The sequence below is a fragment of the Suncus etruscus genome, chromosome 18, assembly GCF_024139225.1.
Source record: "Suncus etruscus isolate mSunEtr1 chromosome 18, mSunEtr1.pri.cur, whole genome shotgun sequence".
Taxonomy (NCBI): Eukaryota; Metazoa; Chordata; class Mammalia; order Eulipotyphla; family Soricidae; genus Suncus; species Suncus etruscus.
In genome coordinates, this window is record NC_064865.1 from 63,983,858 (window position 1) to 64,005,653 (window position 21,796).

Sequence of the window (21,796 nt, forward strand, 5' to 3'; positions counted from 1 at the left end):
AGCTTCCTGCCTTGTACCCCAGAAAAACAAGTTAGCTGTATTTGCATTGTGAGGAAGAAATGTTATCATTGGATATTTTGTATGTACCTGGCCAAATGTGATTGGCTAAGTGATGCTTCCTGCTTTTCGTGAGACCTCCCCTAATTGCTAGGGGATAAAAGACCCAGCTTTTTCCTGAATAAACGCTCTTGAATGGCAACTGTCATCTTGAGTCTTTCTTATTAACCTCTCCTAATTCGGTTTGTAGGTGCTGGGTGATTCAGGCCATTTGCGAATAATTTGGAGATGTCCTCTGGCTGTTCCCTGGGTTGAGAGAAACTGCTGTCCGGAATTCTCTCCCCTTTGGGGAAGCTTCCAAGGGCATTTTCATGCATTATATAAAAAGTGCGTGGCCGAGGAGCGAAGCGGAGCAGCTGTGCTTCCCCCCTCCCCCGTCTTCTTTTTGGTTGGACCCAGGGGTCACAAAGCAGCTTCAGGTGTGGCCCTCAAAAACAGTCTGCTGGAGCCAAGGCAGGTAGGGGTCAAAGAGCCGTGGACTGATCCACTCCTACCTTTAGTCAGACTCCGGAGAGCTCAGCTCCCTGTGTTCCTCCCAGATGAACCCAGGGATCACCCAGTTCCAGAATCTTGATGCTATAAAGAAAGGAACTAGGCCTGTTCTCATTGGACTTCATAACTTAGGAGAAACACTTGTTACAGGAATTCAATGCTACAATGCTTGTATAATATTCCCAGTTGATTACTTTTTACCAGAACCATTATAAGAAGGACATTATCAGGTCAAATCTGTTGGGACAGAAGTGGCAGAAGATAATAAAAGCCTATTTTGCTAGAGTTTGAATGTGAGGTGGCAGGAGTGTGGGCAGTGCTGACTCTAGTCCTTGGCTGAGATTTCCTTCTCCGTTCCCTTCTTCTTCCAGGGTTTTATAACAATGGAGCTCAGTGATGCAAATTTGCAAACGCTAACAGAATATTAAAAAAAGGGGCCGGGCGGTGGCGCTAAAGGTAAGGTGCCTGCCTTACCTGCGCTAGCCTAGGACGGACAGCGGTTCGATCCCCCGGCGTCCCATATGGTCCCCCAAGCCAGGAGCAACTTCTGAGCGCATAGCCAGGAGTAACCCCTGAGCGTCACCAGGTGTGGCCCAAAAACCAAAAAAAAAAAAAAAAAAAAGAATATTAAAAAAAAAATCTCGAGGCTGGCGAGGTGGCGCTAGAGGTAAGGTGTCTGCCTTGCAGGCGCTAGCCAAAGAAAGGACCACAGTTCTATCCCCTGGCATCCCATATGGTCCCCCCAAGCCAGGGGCAATTTCTGAGCGCATAGCCAGGAATAACCCCTGAACATCAAATGGGTGTGGCCCTAAAAACCAAAACCAACCAACCAAACAAACAAAAAACCCTCTTGATCCTGATCCTGCCATTAGACATTCAGCTGAAAAGTTTCTTGAATCTGTAGAAGGAAATCAGAATTACCTACTGTTGCTTTTAACATTACTGAAGAAATCCCAGGATAATGTCATCAAAGTATGTGCCTCAGTAACATTCAAGAACTATATTAAAAGAAAGTGGAGAATTATTGAAGATGAACCAAACAAAATTTGTGAAGCCGACAGAGTAGCCATTAAAGACAATATTGTGCACTTGATGCTTAGCAGCCCAGAGCAAATTCAGAAACAGTTAAGTGATGCTATTAGTATTATTGGCAGAGAAGATTTTCCACAGAAATGGCCTGACTTACTGACAGAAATGGTGAATCACTTTCAGAGTGGAGATTTCCATGTTATTAATGGAGTCCTTCATACTGCACATTCATTATTTAAAAGATACCGCCATGAGTTTAAATCAAACGGGTTATTGACTGAAATTAAACTTTTTTTGGGGGGGGGGCCACACCCGTTTAATGCTCAGGGGTTACTCATGGATAAGCGCTCAGAAATTGCACCTGGCTTGGGGGGGGACCATATGGGACGCTGGGGGATCAAACCGCAGTCCTTCCTTGGCTAGCGCTTACAAGGCAGACACCTTACCTCTAGTGCCACCTCGCTGGCCTCTGAAATTAAACTTGTTCTGGATGCCTTTGCTTTGCCTTTGACTAATTCTATTTAAGGCTACTACTGAACTCTGCAGTACCCATGCAAATGATGTTTCTGCTCTGAGAATTCTTTTTTTCTTTCCTAATTCTGATCTCAAAATTGTTTTACAGTTTAAACTTTCAGGATCTTTCTGAATTTTTGAAGATAATATGGAAACTTGGATGAATAATTTTCATATCCTCCTGACATTAGATAATAAGCTCCTACAAACTGATGATGAAGAGGAAGCAGGCTTATTGGAGCTCCTAAAATCTCAGATTTGTGATAATGCTGCACTCTATGTACAAAAGTATGACGAAGAATTTCAGCTTTACTTGCCTCATTTTGTCACAGCCATCTGGAATTTATTAGTTACCACAGGCCAAGAAATTAAATATGACTTGTTGGTAAGTAATGCAATTCAATTTCTGATTTCAGTTTGTGAGAGACCTCATTATAAGAATTTGTTTGAGGACCAGAACACACTGACAAACATCTGTGAAAAGGTTATTTGCCTAACATGGAATTTAGAGCTGCTAATGAAGAAGCGTTTGAAGATAATTCTGAGGAATACATAAGAAGAGACTTGGAAGAATTTGATATTGCTTGTGATCTAGTTCGAGGATTATGCAAGTTTTTTGAGGGACCTGTGACAGGAATTTTCTCGGGTTATGTTAATTTCATGCTCAGGAGTATGCAAAAAATCCATCTGTCAACTGGAAATACAAAGATGCAACCATTTATCTAGTGACATCTTTGGCATCAAAAGCCCAAAAACTCAAGCATGGAATTACACAAGCAAATGAACTTGTAAACCTGACTGATTTCTTTGTGAATCATATTCTTCCTGATTTAAAATCAGCAAATGTGAATGATTTCCTGTCCTTAAAGCCGATAGAATCAAATATATCATAATTTTCAGGAATCAAGTACCAAAAGAACATCTTTTAGTATCCATTCCTCTCTTAATCTTCTTCAAGCTGAAAGTATTGTTGTTCATACTTACGCAGCACGTGCTCTTGAGAGGTTATTTACTATGAGAGGGCCTAACAACGCCATTCTGTTTACAGCTGCAGAAATTGCACCATTTGTTGAGATTCTGCTAACAAACCTTTTCAAAGCACTCACCCTTCCTGGTTCTTCAGAAAATGAGTATATTATGAAAGCTATTATGAGAAGTTTTTCTCTCCTACAAGAAGCCATAATTCCCTACATCCCTACTCTTATTACTCAGCTTACTCAGAAGCTGTTAGCTGTCAGCAAGAACCCAAGCAAACCTCACTTTAATCACTACATGTTCGAAGCTATATGTTTATCCATAAGAATAACTAGCAAAGCTAACCCTGCTGCTGTTGTAAATTTTAAAGAGGCTTTGTTTCTGGTGTTCACTAAAATTTTACAGAATGATGTACAAGAATTTATTCCATACGTCTTTCAAGGGATGTCTTTGCTTCTGGAAACACATAAAACTGATATTCCATCTTCCTACATGGCCTTATTTCCTCATCTCCTGCAGCCAGTTCTTTGGGAAAGAGGAGGAAATATCCCTGCTTTAGTAAGGCTTCTTCAAGCTTCTTAGAACGTGGTTCAAGTACAATAGCAAGTGCTGCAGCTGATAAAATTCCTGGGTTGTTAGGTGTTTTCCAGAAGCTGATTGCATCCAAAGCTAATGATCATCAAGGTTTTTATCTTCTAAACAGTATAATAGAACACATGCCTCCCGAGTCAGTTGACCAATACAGGAAGCAAATATTCTATTATTCCAGAGACTTCAGAATTCCAAGACAACAAAGTTTATTAAGAGTTTCTTAGTCATTATTAACTTGTATTGTATAAAATATGGGGTTCTCACACTACAAGAAATATTTGATGGTATACAACCAGAAATGTTTGGAATGGTTTTGGAAAAAATTTATTCCTGAAATTCAGAAAGTATCTGAAAATGTAAAGAAGAAGATTTGTGCAGTTGGTATAACCAAATTACTAACAGAATGTCCTCCAATGATGGACACTGAGTATACTAAACTCTGGACTCCTTTACTACAATCTCTTATTGGCCTTTCTGAGTTACCTGAAAATGATACCATTCCTGATGAAGAATATTTTATTGACATTGAGGATACACCAGGATACCAGACTGCCTTCTCACAATTGGCATTTGCTGGGAAAAAAGAACATGATCCTGTAGGTCAGATGGTGAACAACCCCAAAATTCATCTGGCACAGTCACTTCATAAATTAACTACTACTCGTCCTGGACAGGTTCCCTCAATGGTGAGCACTAGCCTCAATGCAGAAGTGCTTCAGTACCCCCAAGGTTACCTACAGGCTGCCAGTGTGACACTGCTTTGACCTGCAAGTTCTCAGTCACCAGTGAGCCCAAGATGGTTTCTGAGGAAATCTTGGAGAATCCTGAGCACAGCTGTGTGAAGACAAAACAAGTCATCTTTTGAACTTACCTGTCACAAATGCCATCTTGTAAAGAATATTAAATGTTCAAGCTAAACCTTGAGCAAATTAGGTGATTTCTGTGATCATAAGTATCAGTGGCTGACTTTTCCAGTTTGCAGCTTCAAGGGGAAAGTATTAGTAGTTTAGTGTATGACACTGATTTGAATTTAGCATTTGCACTGTTCTGATCATTTAAAAATGTTTTGAGGGATACTGGGGAGACTTTGTTACCTACCAATTTGAGTCTGTTTCCCCCTGTATTTCTCATTCTTTGTATTGTCCATGTTTTATTGGGAATGTGCATAAGTTCATCATTTGTATAAGTTGCCAAGGTATGCATTTTTTTTTTTTTTGGTTTTTGGGCCACACCCAGCATTGCTCAGGGGTTACTCCTGGCTGTCTGCTCAGAAATAGCTCCTGGCAGGCATGGGGGACCATATGGGATACCGGGATTCGAACCAACCACCTTTGGTGCTGGATCGGCTGCTTGCAAGGCAAACACCGCTGTGCTATCTCTCCGGGCCCAAGATAGGCATTTTCATAGTTTTAAATCTAATCAGCAATAAAGGAGCCCTAAAATAAAAAAAAAGAAGATAATAAAAGCCTGTGGACAGGACAGCACAGGCATATCAACCCAAAAGAATTTAAGGTGACTGTTGGAAAGATAGTCAACTTGCAGAAGACAGTCAACAGGATCCACATGAATTTTTGATGGGAGTCTTCATCAGGACTTGAACAAAGCTGATATGTCCAACAGACACATAGAGGAAAATAAAGATAATCTTGTTGACTCATTAGCTATAAAACAAGCTTGGCAGGGACACAGGCAGTTAAATGAGTCTATTATTGCTACACTTTTCCAAGATCAGCTTAAGTCTACAATGCAATGCCTTATCTGCCACCAAGAATCTCAGACATCAAAGATCTTTACTCATTTATCCTTGTCTTTGACATCTACAGGTAAAAGCATGTTACAAGATTGTCGTAGAGTGTTTTTTTAAGAGAAAGAACTAAAAGACATTACTAGGGTTTATTGCAGCCACTGTGACAGAGCAGGATTCCTTAATAAGGACAGAATACGAACACTACCACCTGTGCTCTTTTGTGTGTGTGTGGGGGGGGGGTCACACCCGGCACTGCTCAGGGGTTACTCCTGGCTCTATGCTCAGAAATCACTCTCGGCAGGCTCAGGGGACCATATGGGGTGCTGGGATTCAAACCACCAACCTTCTGCATGAAAGGCAAACACCTAACTCCCATGCTTTCTCTCCGGCCCCTCACCTGTGCTCTTAATACATTTGAAACGTGTCTTCTATGATGGCAGGAAGCTGAACAAACTACAGACCTACCTTTGCTTTAGAAAACCTTGACTTATCATAATACATTATGAACTCTAAGAACAACCATGAAGAATACGATTTATTCTGTTTTGAATCAGTATGGTGAAATGGAAAATGGTCATTGTACAGCCTATTGTAAAAAATACTGCCCAAAAGAGTGGATTTAAATTGGATGGTCAAGAAATTTCAGAAATAACTTGTCTGTAAAATCTTTAGCAGCTTGTATTCATTTTTATACTTCAAAGAAAATTGCTGCAATGAATACAGCTGATTAAATTAGCAAATGTCTAACTGAATGGTCTTAGATATGTCAATAATAATGTTCTAACGTTTTTACCAACAGAAAAATAGCTGCAGTGAGGCTGGAGAGATAGCACAGGGATAGGGCATTTGTCTTGCACATGACCAACCCAGGACAGACCTGGGTTTGATTCCTGGCATCCCATATGGCCCCCCAGCATGCCAGGAGGGATTTCTGAGCACAGACCCAGGAGTATACACTGAATGCTGCCGAGTGTGGCCCAAAATCCACCCCCCCCCAAAAAAAAGAAAAAAAAGAACAACAGCTTCACCATGCAGACTCCCACTCTAGTATTCATTATTGGAATGTTAATCTATGTTTTAATTTCTATTCTATTATGTTTATAATGATCTTAATAACTTTGTTAACAATGATCCGTGGAGATATAATTTTCATGTCCTAATTTAACATCACTCCAAATATAGTGCTCACTATGATGTCTTAACAAATATTTTAAATCCTTTCCCTTTAATTCCTTTCCCATTGGATTTTACCTGTCTGTATCTTCTGACTTCTAATGACTCTCTTATCTCTTGGATAAGGCATTTCAATATCGTACTCTTTTTACAGTGCTCCTCACCATATCACTTAGTATCTAGCCTTAAATATTATGATTGTTTTAAGAATATTCTATGCATGTTCTCAACCATGAAGCCTTTTTTTTTTCCAGCAAAGTTACCTCCATCAATGTCGATTACTCTAAGGATCTGAAAAACTTTAACACCTGACATGCTGGCTTTATATTAAGAAGCACTTTGACCCATTCTCCGAGTCCATTCTTCCTGTGGATCGATCCTTTTGTCCATCTGTGTGTGTGTGTGTGTGTGTGTGTGTGTTGGCCACCTGTGTGCTTGTGTAAAGTCTGTCCATAGTATATGTAATGTCTGTCTATTTAGCTCTTCCTTCTTGTATATGCCCATTTCTTTCTCCCGGGAAGAAGATGCTGCCACTACTGCTGCAACAGTCACACTGGTGCTTATGGTACTGCTCCAGTGCAAATTTGAAGCATTAATATAAATCATCCCAGCTGGACTTTTTGTGGATCACCCACTGCATGGAGAGTGGGCTCGGGCCACACCATTGGTGTGTGAACTGCTCATGGTCCTGTCCTCTCCAGTGGCTCATCTGCATGGTCTCTATGTCACTGCCCTGGCTGTTGCTGTTGTCGGAGTCACTCGTCTTTGAACTTGAGTCATCCTCAAAGAAGGCAGGTGCACCACTGTTGCTGAGGTGTTCTCATGGCCACCCTCTGCCCCTTCATTTCATCATAAACTGTTGCTTACAACTGGTTTCAACTTTTGAGAGATCCTCAGCTCTAGGACATTTCCTGATGTGTGACTGCTGTGAGTCATTTTCCCAGACTCCCCAAAACTGTGTTGCCGAAGTTGTGATCCGGAATTTATCATCTCCTTAGAGTATCTCAAAAGACTTAGAGGATATGTATACCCTTTTTTTATACTTTGGGGGGGGGGCACACTCAGTGGTGCTCAGGGGTTATTCCTGGCTCTGCAGTCAGAATCGCTCCTGGCAGACTTGGGGAATCAAACCCCGGTCCATCCCGAGTAGGCCCTGTGCAAAGCTAATGCTTTACTGCTGGGCTATCACTTCAGCCCTTCTTTGTCTAGTTTTTAAGTTTATCTCTTCAACCTGTATATTCTCTATTGCGTATTTCAAAAAAAAAAAAAAGGGAAGGAATATGTCAAACCTTTCTCCATTTCCTTTTTCTTAAAAAGGTGGATTTCATTGACTTGCCTACCCTTCTCCCTGAAATGTGCTATCTCTCCCCTTTTGCTTTTTTTTTTCCTTGAGGAGGGGACATACCCACCCAGTGTTCAGCCCAGAGCTTCTACATTTGCACTCATAAATCACTCCTTGTGGGGCTCGTGGAACCTTATATATTTGGGGGATCTAACCTGGGGCTGGACATGTGTGCAAGGTAAGAGCCCTGCTGGTGTCCTATTTCTCCATTACCACTCCTTCATGTTTCTATAATAAAGCTTCTAGTTCACACATACATAAATTGCCAAAGTTCAAGCCATTTATATTCTAGAGAATTTTCATAATATTCTGGTGCTCCATTTTTGGATTAAAAAATAATTAGTGGAGCCGGAGAGATAGCACAGCAATAGGGCATTTGTGTTGCACTCAGCCAACCCAGGACAGGGTGTGGTTTGAATCCTGGCATCCCATATGGTCCCTGAGCCTGCCAGGAGCGATTTCTGAGCAGAGCCAGAAGTAACCCCTGAGCACTGTGATGTGACCCCCCCAAAAATAAACCCAACAACAACAAAAAACTTAACACATTCGGCTATACTCAGGGCTGTACTTAGGGAACACTCCTGGCAGGGCTGAGGGGACCATCTGTGGTGCTGGGGATTAAATTCAGGTTAGCCATGTGTAAGACAAGTATCTCTCTGGCCTTAACCTGAACTTATTTTTTAAGTAACTGCATATTATCAGAAAAAAAGTAAGTTGTTGAAATTGAGAAACGGTCCCAAAGGTTGAATGTATGCTGTGTATGTGGAGGTCCAGGGTTCAGTTCCTGGTATTGCATGGTCCACTACAGTGTAAAGCCATTTCCAAACACAGGCCTTGAGAGACTAAATGGGATGCCAGGGATAACTTGGGTCAGCTACCTATAAGACAAATGCCCTACATTTATTTATTGAATGATTGATTAGTCTTTGGGACACAGCCAGCAGAGCTCAGGGGTTAATTCTTGCTCTGCACTCAGAAATCACCCCTGGGGGCTGGAGAGATAGCATGGAGGTAAGGTGTTTGCCTTGCATGCAGAAGGTCAGTGGTTCAAATTCCGGCATCCCATATGGTCCCCTAGGGCCTGCCAGGAGCCATTTCTGAGCATAGAGCCAGGAGTAGCTCCTGAGGGCTGCCGGGTGTGACCCCCCCCCCAAAAAAAAAGAAAAGAAATCATCCCTGGCAGGCTGGGGGACCATATGGGATGCCAGGAATCGAAGTGGATTCCCCCCTTCCCCCTGGTCAGCCTCATGCAAGGCATAGACCTTACCGCTGTGCTAACTCTCCTATACCAAAATTGCTTTTGTAATCTGATTAAAATCCAAAACGAAAACTGGCTAAAGTTAATCTTAAGATGTACACTTCACAATGATACATAGTTTTCACTGACTAATGAAATAAACTACCTCTAAAAAACTAAAGAGAACAGAAAAGACTAGAGAGATAGTACAGCAGGTAAGGTGCTGACTCCAATTTGAATACTGGGCATCAAGTATGGCTTCCCGAACATTGTCAGGGGTCACACTTTAGCACAGACCCAAGAGTGATTCTTGAGAAGCACTGGGTGGGGCCTCACTCTCCAAAACTCCAGTTATTTGAAAAGTGCACTCTGGGCCTGGAGCCATAGTGAGTAGGGCACTTGCCTTGAATGCAGCCAACTTGGGTTTGATTTCTAGCATCCCATATGATTGGTTCCCTGAGCCAGGATTCTGAGCATTGCTGTTTTTGGCTAAAGTGGAATTGAATTAAATTAAATGCTTTCTAGGCCATAGAAATAGTATTGAGTAGGGCAAATGCCTCACAGGGGTCAGCCCAGGTTTGAATCTCTGGCATCCCACATAATCCGCTGAACACTGCCTGAACTGATTCCTGATTGCAGAGCCAGGAGTAAGTTCTGAGCACCACTGAATGTGACCCAAAAGGAGAAAGGAAAAGTTTTTTCCTCAGTAAATTATGAGTCTGAGTTGTATTTTTGGGTCACTAGTGGTGCTCAAGACACCTCTTGCTGGATTATGGGCTGCCAAATGTTGAAATTGAAATAGGGTTAGCCTTATGCAAAATAAGTGCCTATATTCTATGTAACCAGTTTGATTTTTATAGAAATAATCCATGTCAGGAATAACCCGAGTGATGCTGGTATGGCCCACAAACATGCCCCCACAAATCAAAATACAAACACAAGAGGAATGGAGCCATAGTGATAGTACAATGGATAGGGAAATTGCCATGCACAACACTGACACAGTTTTGATCACTGGAACCCCATATAATCCCACAGTTACTGTCTTAAGTGCTAATTGACTGAAGAGCCAAGAAAAGCCTTCTTCACATCCTGATGTGACCCCAACATAAAAACAAACAAAAAAGCAAACAATAGCAGGCCTAGTGGGATTATGATTTGTGGAAGTGGGACACTAGGAATAAAAGATAATTTTTAGAAGTTTTTTATACTCAAACAGCACTAAGGTGTGGGTTTGAAGACAAATGTACCAAGTTTCAGAAACCTTGATTGTCTTGTTTGACCTGCTCCTGCCTGAGGCTCACCCTACCACAGTTGTAAAGAGCTCTGCTGTTCTTGAGTCTTGGTCACCCTCCACCTTCTCAGCCATGGTCCCTAGAAAGCCGGCAATGCACTTTCCTAGGTAGGCTTAGCCTTGGCTGCTGTGGCAGTTGCTGTGACCAAGTGACTGGATGAAAGTAATGGAGGTAGCTGGTTCACTCCTCTTGCCTCAGTTCTGCCTTTCTATATGCCATAAACCTAGTTCTTCCCTTCTAGATTTAATTTTTTTTCATGGAAGCACTGGTGTCAGCAGTGGCTGTGGATGCTCAAAGCTGGACTGGGGATAAATCTAGGTCTTGGTGATGGTCTCTCTAGTGGATGATGACCTAGTGGATGCAGCATTGCCCCATGTTGGGATACAGTTTGGTTGTTCCACAATTCCCAAACGAGAAATGGAAATCCCATTTCCACTATCCAATGAGGATAGATGATATTCCAGTTGTAGTAATCCACAATGAGTAATACAATCAGATATGAAGGTTGTAGGAGGCAAGAAGTTTGCACCACAAGCTGTTCACCTACAAGCCAGAAGCTCCACAAATGGAATTGCAAGCCTAGAAGAAAAAGCTCCTTCTGGGGCACTTCTGTCTCCCATTTATTTAGCACGCAACAAAACCTCTCCCTTCAGTGGAATGGGAAAAGGCAGGCAAGGCGAACACAGATACAAATGGGAAATATATCAAAAGCCTTTATCTCACAATTCCCCTTTATTAAGCCTTTAAAAAAATTAAAACAAGGGGCCGGAGTGGTGGTGCAGGTTAGGCATCTGCCTTGCCTTTGCTAGCCTGGGAGGCACTGCAGTTTGATCTCCCAGGGTCCTATATGATTCCCCAAGCCAGGAGCAATTTCTGAGCACATAGTCTGGAGTAGCCCCTGAGTGCCACTGGATGTGGCCCAAAAACAAGAAAAAATACTAAAAAAAAAATTTAAAACAAAATAGAAAATAAGTAATAGGCCCTAAAAAGACAAGGAAAAACCTAAACTAAACAAAAAGCAGCAATTTGCATGGCACATCAAGAGAAAAAATGTAAATAAAAAACTTTTAAGCCTAAAAAGCAGGTGTCTTTATCCAAAACATGAGTCAACTACAAGCTCCAGGTAAGATTATTTCACCATCCAAAAAGTACATGCTGTAAGGTTCTCTGAAAGTCTTCTTTTGTACATCAGATGATCAAGTCGGAATTCAGAGATCAGAGATCGGATAGATTATGAAGATTTAAGAAGTCACATGGTAATCCATAGACAGAAATCCTAGGACGGGGTCCAGCAACCTTTAAGACATAAAGAGCCATTTGGACTCATTTCCGAAAGGGAAAAAAAAAAAAAACCTGGGAGAAGCAAAACCATGACAACAATTAAAACAAATACAGCACTGCAAGCATTCTTTCTTAATGCTATATACAGGATTGTGCAGTTGGCTGTCGATCTGAAAAAGGAACTTTTTCACTTAACAATGCAAGACATATTTGTGCAAATTAATAGCCAATTAAAATATTTAAGTGATGCTGCTCCCTGCCCTCCTGCCATCAACCCTGCTGTAGGAGCTGTGGGCAAATGCAGCTCTGGAGCTGCAGGTTGCCGACTCCTGTCTAAGGGGAAATGTAGGCAAGAATTTTAATTTCAAGTTATAACCAAGATGGCATGAAAGCCCATTTCTGGGCACAGCTTCGAACCTATTCCTGGTGATAGACACACCCTATAAGTCACTGGAGAGAAACCTGCAGTAACCCACTGATGGTTACCATTTACCTCACACCCCACCTCTGAACTCCTCCAGCAACAGGATAAAGACCAAGCCAATGCACCAATGAGTGGGAAGGCAGTGGTCAGTATCTTGGGGTAGAAGGCTAAACCCAGAATACCTTTTCATGACTCAGCTTTGAGGCTGCACACTCCATTTTTCAAGAAAGGCTATGGTGGCAGGAAGTGGTCATATTAGAAATGTGCTCTACTGCAGATGAGAAAAAGGGCCTTCTGCTCTTCTGAGCAAATTCTCAACCCTGCAGAGTAACTTTTATTTTTTTTTATAAATTTATTTAAACACCTTAATTACATACATGATTGTGTTTGGGTTTCAGTCATGCAGAGTAACTTTTAGAGGGACAAGAATATAACACTCACCTAGAAGTTTGTCATCCCCCCCCCCCATACACACACACTACTTTTCTGTATTTCTGAAAACAGTTTCCTACTGCTCCACCAGAACCAAGATAACCTAGCTGAAGTTACAGAATATACGAAGTGTGTGGTGTTACCTGAGTGGGGCTGCCCAGGAAGTTACTGTGTCCTTTCTTCCAAAAGCACAAGACACACCTACTCCTGCTAGAAGCATCCACGTAAAGAGAACATAGTAACTGATGTCTTATAGAAGTCTTGGTACTGGAGTGATGGTTCACTGGGTAGATCAATTGTTTTGCATGTGACTGACCAGGGTTTGATATCTAGCAATCCATTTGATCCACCCACACATAAATATGAACACAAAGCAAGAAGACAGACGTGGGGACTGCCAGGAGTGACCCCAAAACAAACACGAATACACAAAAGATTGTATTTTCCAGATCTAGATGTTTCCTTCCTTGACTTCGTCTTTAACCTGAAGTTTCTCTTTCTGGGTCTAGGAATCAATTTATTAATAACTTAACCTGACTGCTCTCAGATACTTTTTGAGGAACTGATGATTTTTAGGATTGGATGACAGCATGAGTTTGGGGGGGGGGATATTAGATATCAACACTTGTTGAAAACAAAGTTTATTAGTGAACAGTGCAAAATATGGAAGAGTGAGCTGTCACTACATTTAGCTGGCTGGCCACCTTCTCAGCTGTTATGCAGATTCTGGTGATTTCATTTCTTTTCTGTGGATGCTGAAATGCTATTTACTATACACAAGTCACTAATGATTCAAGCACAAGGCTTCTAACCTGTGTTTCCTCTGGTGTGATAAAAGTTGACATCCATCTTAAGTCTCTTCCATTTTTCCTACAAACATAGGGCTTCTCATCTCTGTGTACCCTCTGGTGTGTGTTCAGACGTGAGAGCTAACTGAAGCCTCACCCATACTTCCTGTACAGGGCTTGTGTGTCCTCTGGTAAATGAGATATGAGCTCAGACGAAAGCCTCATCCACCGTTCCTACAAACAGGCTTCTCTTCTGTGTATCCTCTGGTGGACAATGAGATTTGAACTCTGACAGAAGGCTTGCCCACACTCCATGCAAACATGGGGTTTCTCCCCTGTGTGTGTCCTCTGGTGTCTGGTGAGATGTGTCCTCCGACTGAAGCCTCGTCCACACTCCCTACAAACATGGGGCTTTTCTCCTGTGTGTGTGCTCAGATGTGTGATGAGAGATGATTTGTGAGTGAAGCCTCGTCCACACTCCCTACAAACATGGGGCTTTTCTTCTGTGTGTGTTCTCAGATGTGTGATGAGAGAAGATTTGTGAGTGAAGCCTCGTCCACACTCCCTGCAAATATAGGGCTTTTCCCCTGTGTGTGTCCTCTGGTGTGAGATGAGATGACACCTGTAATTGAAACCTCGCCCACATTGCCTGCAAACATGAGGTTTCTCCCCTGCGTGTGTCCTCTGGTGTGTGACAAGATGTGACTGCTGAGTAAAGCCTTGCCCACACTCCCTGCAAACATGGGGTTTCTCTCCAGTGTGTGTTCTCTGGTGCATGGTAAGATTTGACAGCTTACTGAAACCTCGCCCACACTCCCTGCAAACATGACGCTTCTTCCCTGTGTGTGTCCTCTGGTGTGTGATGAGTAGTGACTTGCAACTGAAACCTTCCCACACTCCCTGCAATCATAGAGCTTTTCTGCCCTGTGTGCCTTCTGGTGTGTGATGAGAGTTGACCTCCAACCTGAATCCTTGCCCACCACTCCCTGCACAAATGGGGTTTTCTCTCCTGTGTGTATCCTCTGGTGTGCGATGAGACTTGAACTGTGCCTGAAGCTTCGGCCACACTCCCTACAAACATAGGGCTTCTCCCCTATGTGTATCATCTGATGTCTGATGAGATGTGATTGCTGAGTAAAGCCTTGTCCACACTCCCTGCAAACATAGGGATTCTCCCCTGTGTGTGTCCTCTGGTGTATGATTAAAGTTCTCTTCCATCTGAAGTCTTGTCCACACTCCTTGCAAGCATGAGGCTTCTCTCCAGTGTGTATCCTATGGTGTGTGATGAGAGTTGATCTCAACGTGAAGCCTCGCCCACACTCCTTGCAAACATAGGGCTTCTCCCCTGAGTGTATGGACTGGTGTCTGATAAGATTTGATTTCAGAGTGAAGCCTCGCCCACACTCCCTGCAAACATAGGGATTCTCCCCTGTGTGTGTCCTCTGGTGTATGATTAAAGATCTCTTCCATCTGAAGTCTTGTCCACACTCCTTGCAAACATGAGGCTTCTCTCCAGTGTGTATCCTCTGGTGTGTGATAAGAGTTGATCTAAGACTGAATCCTCGGCCACACTCTCTGCAAAGATAGGGCTTCTCCCCTGTGTGTATCGTTTGGTGTCTGATAGGGATGATTTCAGAGTGAAGGCCTCGCCCACATTCTGAGCAAACATGCAGATTCTCCCGTGTGTGTGTTCTCTGGTGTGCGATGAGAGTTGATCTCCGACTTAAGCCTCGCCCACACTCCTTGCAAATATGAGGCTTCTCTCCAGTGTGTGTCCTCTGGTGTGTAATGAGATGTGATCTGCGACTGAAGCCTCGCCCACACTCCTGACAAATGTGAGGCTTTTCCCCCGTTAGAGTCCTTTGGTGTGCATTGAGATTTGATCTCCGACTGAAGCTTCGCCCACACTCCCTGCAAACATAGGGCTTCTCAACTGTCTCAGTCTTCTGGTGTGCAATGATATTTGATCCATCCTTGAAGCACTGCCCAGGTGCAACTACTCTACCTGTTTTCTTTGGATTTTTTTTGTGCCCTCTGTGAGTTTCTTCCTTCATTGCCATCTCATGTTTATTAGAGCTCCCTATTTGACTGCAAAATAGACTAGAAAAGGTTGTTGGAATTCTCTCATGCATTATAATCTCAGCCAAAGGTAAGGAGCTTTCTTTGTGGTTTTGATTTTCATGTATGTCATTCCTTGGTTCTTCAATTTTGTCATTATATGGTACAGAATGATGCTGCAATTTGCTTTGATCACGTGGACAAAAATTCTCTGAGTGAAGTTGCTTTCTAGTAGATGTTCCTGGGAGAATCCCAGAGGGATGACTAAGTTTCATGTGACGACTGAGGAAGTTTTGAATGGAGAAGGCCAGAGAGCAGAAGGGACAGGGATGGATTTCTGGCGTTGGTTCTGCTGAAAGAGGAAGGTTTGAGTCAGAGTAAATGTGTACAAGGCTCTATGGACCATAGCTCTATCTCCTGGCTAAAGTCTGTTCTCACTTTCCTTGTTTATCACTTTTCCTTGATAAAGAAAGAGAAAATATTTCATGCTCCTAAACAGTCTGGTGATTTCTTTGGTTGGATACTATGGCCACACCCAGAGGTGCGCAGAGCTTACTCTTAGCTCTGTACTCAATTCTGGTAGGCTTAGAAAACTGTATGGAATGCTCTACTATACCTCTGTCCCTTAAACTGTTTCTTGTCATTCCATCTGCATTCACTACATCTTGCAAAATTCAGAAAGACTGTATCCAGAAACTTCTTTGCTTCTGTTTCTGGGCCAAACCTCACAGTGATCAGGGGTTACTCCCGTTTTTGAAGTCAGCAAGTAATCCTGGCTGGCTGGGGAAGACTACATAGAGTTCTAGAATTTAACCTGAGTTAATGCATAAAAGTCAACACTCTAACCACTGTACTATCGCTTTAACCTCTATCCTGGAATTTTTTGACAAAAGGTCTTATATGACCTTTTCATACACAACACCCTTAAATCATATTACTCTGTCATGTAGGTTCTAAAAATATTCTACTCTCCAGAGATTTAGTGACTCTTGACTTATGAGGGTCAAATCATCCTTAGTGACTCCTATGGCTAGAAAACACCTACCTTGGAGTGGTACCAATAGAGATCGAGAGTCTGCCATCTAAAATGGCATTTTAGGGTCTAGAGACAGAGTATAAGGTTTGCATTTTATTGTCTGGCCTGTGGCCAATCCCAGTTCAATCCCTGACACTGTATCTGGTCCACCAAGCACATTCAGGAGTGATCTCTGCACACAAACCCAAGAGTATTCCCTGAGTATTATTTAACAGGTGAAGCTCAACCTCTCTCCAAAAAGCCCAAAATTCATAGTTAGGGGCAAAATCAGAATTCAAGTGAAAAGGCCCTAGTTTTAATCATCGAGCACTGTGTCGCCATGTGAGCACTGTTGGATGTGACCTCGTAACCTTGACCACAATAAAAAATGGGCAGAACACCCAATCTGCTCGCAGCTTAAATCCCCAGTAGTGAATAATCCCCCAGCATCACTGGGAACCAGTCACAAGCATGACACCTCTAAAAACAAGTGACAGTGCTGCGTGGATGCAGGGATAAAGGAACTTTCATTCACTGCTAGAGAAAAGATGTCTAGTCTGGCCTTTCTGGAAAACAATATGGATATGCCTCAAGAAAGTGGAAATTGAGTTCCCATATGCTCGAGCAATACTACTCCTAGGACACACAAAAACACAGGTACACCCTATGAGCACAAAACACATTAACATGCCCTCTACTCTATGTTCATTTCAGCACTATTTATAATAGAAAGAACCTGAAAACACCTCAGGTGTCCGACAACAGATGAGTGGAAACTGTGGTACATCTATACAATGGAATATCATGCATTCATGAGAGAAAATGAAGTCATGACATTTGATTAAACATAGATTGGACATGGAGATGATTATGTTCATATTTTGAAATCAGAAGGAGAGAGAGACATAGAAGAATCTCACTCATCTGTGGATATAATAAAATATATGAAAGATGGAATGGTAATAATATCCAGAGGACAATAGATAGAAGGGCTGGAAGGACCAGCCTATGATACGAACCTAGTCACAAAGAGCAGTGAATGCAGCTAGAGTACTAACTGCACTGAAAACTACCAGGGACAATGATAGAGAGAACAGTATGCCAGTCTCAGAGACCTTTAAGTTGGGTGGTGCAAGGGAGGAAAATGGAGGAAGGAAAATAAAATGGTGAGGGGTGGTGTACAATTTATGACTGAAACTCAACTATGAACATTTCTGTAAACACAGTGCATAAATAATTTAAATAAAAGAATTATTTGAAATGAAACCTGGTTGAATGCAGTAACAATGGTTGAGTGAATACATGTTGCTTTCTATAGCTAAATCAGCTGATTACGAAAAGGCAAGAGATATTGGGAGCTATACGATGAGGAGTTTGTCAAAATCCACATTATTTTGTGCTGGGCTCACTTATCAATGGTTTAAAACTACAGACCAAAAAATAGTTAAGTGGCCCAGAGACAAAGCACATCAGGAGGCTGTTAGTTTGCTGACCCGAGTTCAATTCCCAACACCACATAATGTCCCCTTGAACCCACAGGGAAGCATTGGGGCCAGGAATAATCCCAAGTACCATCATTCAGTGACTCTGAAAATAAGAGGAAAGAAAATCATTTCCGATAGCACTGTGGCGTTTGCCTTGCAAGCAGCCAATCCAGGACCAAAGGTGGTTGGTTCGAATCCCGGTGTCCCATATGGTCCCCCATGCCTGCCAGGAGCTATTTCTGAGCAGACAGCCAGGAGTAACCCTTGAGCAACGCTGGGTGTGGCCCAAAAACCAAAAAAAAAAAAAAAAAAAAGAAAATCATTTCTTGAGGATCTCAAAAACCCCATCATGATCCAAAAACAATGGGCCGAACTAAAAGTAAAAGAAGAAAGTGGCCTGAGAAGTGCACCCTGACATGGGTTTGTGCAGCACTGAGAGCACAGACAGGGAACGAAGGTCAAATCTCAGAACCTGCCCTAACAACCAGACAGAAACCAGATAGAGCAAAGGCAAGACAGCAAAGTTCCAGAACATTCTGGGACTTGAAAAGGAGCAGGAGAGGTCCTGTACCAATGACCTGGGAGTCAGACACCCTCCCCCGAATCGAGGGCCCCAATCTTACACAGGCCCAGGGTACTCCACACCCAACCCAGGGACTCTTCCCACACTCACCCACAAACATGTTTCTCTGCTGCCTCCCCAGGGCTCCTCCTTCCAACCAAGAGATCAGTGCAGGCTTCACCCCACAATGCCCTGCCCAAAAGGATGAACCACAAATTAAAAGACAGGGAAGGGACAGAACCCCACGTATGAGACGAGGTCCCTAAAAAAAAGAGGCCAAATCACAGAAAAGATGAAGAACAGAATCCTGATCTCCACAGGCACATGCACAGATGAGAATGGGTTAAAATTAAAAAGTCCAACGAGGGGACGGGATACTACAGTGGGGGGATAGGGAGCAATAGGACAGTGCTGGCCTTGGACATGACCGACCTGCATTTGGACCACGGCACCCTCTCTAGGTCCCTGAGTCCCTCAGGAAGTGAGCACTAAGTGAAGAGCCAGGATTAAACCTAAGCACCCCCAAGGCCCAGACATGTCTTAAAAAGGAGAGGCTTATGTGATATTACAGTAGTTAGGGCTAGTGCCTAACAAGCCTATTACTAAGAGTTGACAATGTTGGGGCCAGGTAGGTGGCGCTGGAGGTAAGGTGTCTGCCTTGCAAGTGCTAGCCAAGGAAGGGGACCGTGGTTCGATCCCCCGGCGTCCCATATGGTCCCCCCAAGCCAGGGGCGATTTCTAAGCACATAGCCAGGAGTAACCCCTGAGCGTCAAACGGGTGTGGCCAAAAAAAAAAAAAAAAAAAAAAAAAAGAGTTGACAATGCTTCAATCCCCAGTCCAAATAGAATCCAAGCCCAACCAGAAGTGATTCCTGAATGCAGACCTGGACATAAGCCTTGGACTGCCTGTATGGTCCAAATACATAAACAGAAAGGTCAAAACTGTCCCTTGACAGGCACAGAAGGCAACAGTTTGGGAACCTGCTCTGCATGCAGCAGTATCAGATTTCATCCCTGACAGCATAATGTCCCAAGAGACAAAGGAGAGGCCCCAGAATGTGCTCCAGGCAGGATCTTTTGAAATCAGGAAAAGAACTTAAATCACTTATAAATTTTCCAGTCAGTCTCATAAGGATTGAAACAATAACAGAGAGGGGAGTACATAAACTAGGCCAACCCAGGAATGATCACTACCTCCCTATATGTTCTCCTAAACCCATCAAGAGGGATCCCAGGGGCTGGGCGGTGGCGCTAGAGGTAAGGTGCCTGCCTTGCCTGCGCTAGCCTAGACGGACCACGGTTCGATCCCCCGGCGTCCCATATGGTCCCCCAAGCCAGGAGCGACTTCTGAGCACATAGCCAGGAGTAACCCCTGAGCGTCACTGGGTGTGGCCCAAAAACCAAAAAAAAAAAAGAGGGATCCCAGAACTCAGAATCCAGAGTAAGTCCTGAGCACACACAGATGTAGCTAAGATCCCCCCAGTTCATGAAAGCATATCGCTTTCACTCAAACCGACCTGTAAATAGGGCAGACTCCTGGGTCTGTGTTCAGGGAGGACACCTGGCAAATTCAGGGAAGCATATGCAGAGACATGGACCAAACACATTTGAGCAATATGGCAAACCCCTGACATAACATATGAATGATTTCTCTGGTCGCTAAAAAGACACAAAAATATAAGAGGGTGGGCAGAGAGATAGCTACCTACAACAGTAGGGTGTCTGCCTTGCACGTGGGAATCTAAGGACGAACCTGGGTTCAATCCCGGCATCCCATATGGTCCCCTGAGCCTGCCAGGAGCAATTTCTGAACACATAACCAGGAATAATCTCTGAGCATCACCGGGTGTGGCCCAAAAACTAAAAACAAAAAAAAAAAGACAAAAAAAAACCCCATATATATTTTTTTCCATATATAATATATAACACACACACATTTTTACTCATCTAAGAAATAAAGTCAAGGACTGGAAAGTCAAAACAACAGGAAGGGGCTTGATCTCAGGGAACTTTAACCCAGATCCCTGCCTGATTCCCGGCACATTCCTACCCTGGGATGTAGGCCACAGAGGAGGTCCCAGGGAAGCTCTCACCTACAGCCCGAAGGTGCTCATAGGTCTCCAGCATCACGTCTCTGTAGAGCTTCCTCTGAGAGGCATCCAGGCATGGCCACTCCTCCTGTGAGAAGCTCACGGCCACATCAGAGAAAGTCACCGTAGCCTGATGCACACAAAGGAAGAGGGGTCAGAGGCAAGTCTCAGCCAGGACCCTGGGGAGAGGTAAGGACCCCATAGTGTCCTACAAGGACTCAGGGCCTCTCCTCTCTGCCCTGAGATCACCCCACCCTCCATGTCTCTCTCTCCAAGGGCACCTAGAGGGGATGATCCCAGACATAGTGCTAGAAAGCAGATAAGCCAACGTGATATGCTGACAGAATTCTACAAAGTTCTTGGAGTGCTGCTCAGCACACAAACCACCCAGGGCCAAACCTTCTACATAGATTCACTTAGCAATGATGAGTGAATGCTTGGCTACAGAGCCAGAAATAGCGGAAAAAGCAACTCTGGGTATGTCCCCAAATGTAACACACACACCTGTTAGTTTACACTTAATTTTACCCAAAACAAAGATCATCCCTGAATTCTTTGTATCTCTTTTTTAAAATTTGTTCTCCCTAAAACAAAGATTGTATTATATGTAAACCTGGGCAAGACTGGATCAGATAGCCTGAGCTATCTGCCCTAACTCTGTCATTAAGCTCCCACATTGGGGGTGGTCTGTACTCAATAAAAATGACAGTTCTGGTAGGCAGCTCGCTCTTCATATAAGGTAGATTATCAGATATATTTGTTTCACCCTCGCCTGGTTTAGACTATTTCATGCACGACCCTGATTCAGACTCATTCACCTGGGTTTGGAAATACAGTTCGTGTGTGTAATTTTTTACAACTGGCAACTCAAACAGCAAATCAAGAACCAAGAAGAATTCAACCATTGTGAATGACTTGACCCCTCTGGTGGATAATCACCATGATGTTCCCTTCGAGCTGGACTGAATGTATTGTGCCCTTTCTGGAACATCGGTATACATGGCCCCGTTCTGAATGGTTTTCGTCTTGTTCTGGTCCATCTACCTGCATTTCTCATCAGGACTATACGTACCAGGCTCCCTAGAGATTCTTCTGGACCCATACCCACGAGAGGAGAAGAGCGCCTTCCCAGTGGTGACTAGTTCTCGATCTAAAGGCCTTCCCAGAACTGATAATTTATCATTTACAACTGACACTAAACCAGAGAAACC

The 21,796-nt window shown here is 43.3% G+C and overlaps 1 protein-coding gene and 1 pseudogene across 1 annotated transcript; one reads left to right on the plus strand and one right to left on the minus strand.

Moving 5' to 3' along the window:
• Positions 1-848: 848 nt before the first annotated feature.
• LOC125996163 (exportin-2-like) lies at positions 849-5,122 on the plus strand (annotated as a pseudogene).
• An 8,381-nt stretch (positions 5,123-13,503) lies between these two features.
• Positions 13,504-20,739, minus strand: LOC125996007 (zinc finger protein OZF-like). Its single transcript, XM_049764962.1, has 3 exons — positions 20,589-20,739; positions 15,020-15,786; positions 13,504-14,767 (listed from the first exon to the last, which is right to left on the minus strand). The coding sequence occupies exons 1-3, from the start codon at positions 20,620-20,622 to the stop codon at positions 13,892-13,894; spliced, it is 1,677 nt and encodes a 558-aa protein (XP_049620919.1). The 5' UTR covers positions 20,623-20,739; the 3' UTR covers positions 13,504-13,891.
• Positions 20,740-21,796: the final 1,057 nt, after the last annotated feature.

Excerpts from the sequence above, each read along its gene's own strand:
- LOC125996007 (XM_049764962.1), bottom strand. The coding sequence starts at position 20,622 with ATGCTGGAGACCTATGAGCACCTTCGGGCTGTAG. Across the intron at positions 15,787-20,588 it reads TGAGCACCTTCGGGCTGTAG|CAGAACCAACGCCAGAAATC; the intron begins GTGAGAGCTTCC and ends TTCCTCTTTCAG. Across the intron at positions 14,768-15,019 it reads GCTCAGAATGTGGGCGAGGC|TTCACTCTGAAATCAAATCT; the intron begins CTTCACTCTGAA and ends TGTGGGCGAGGC.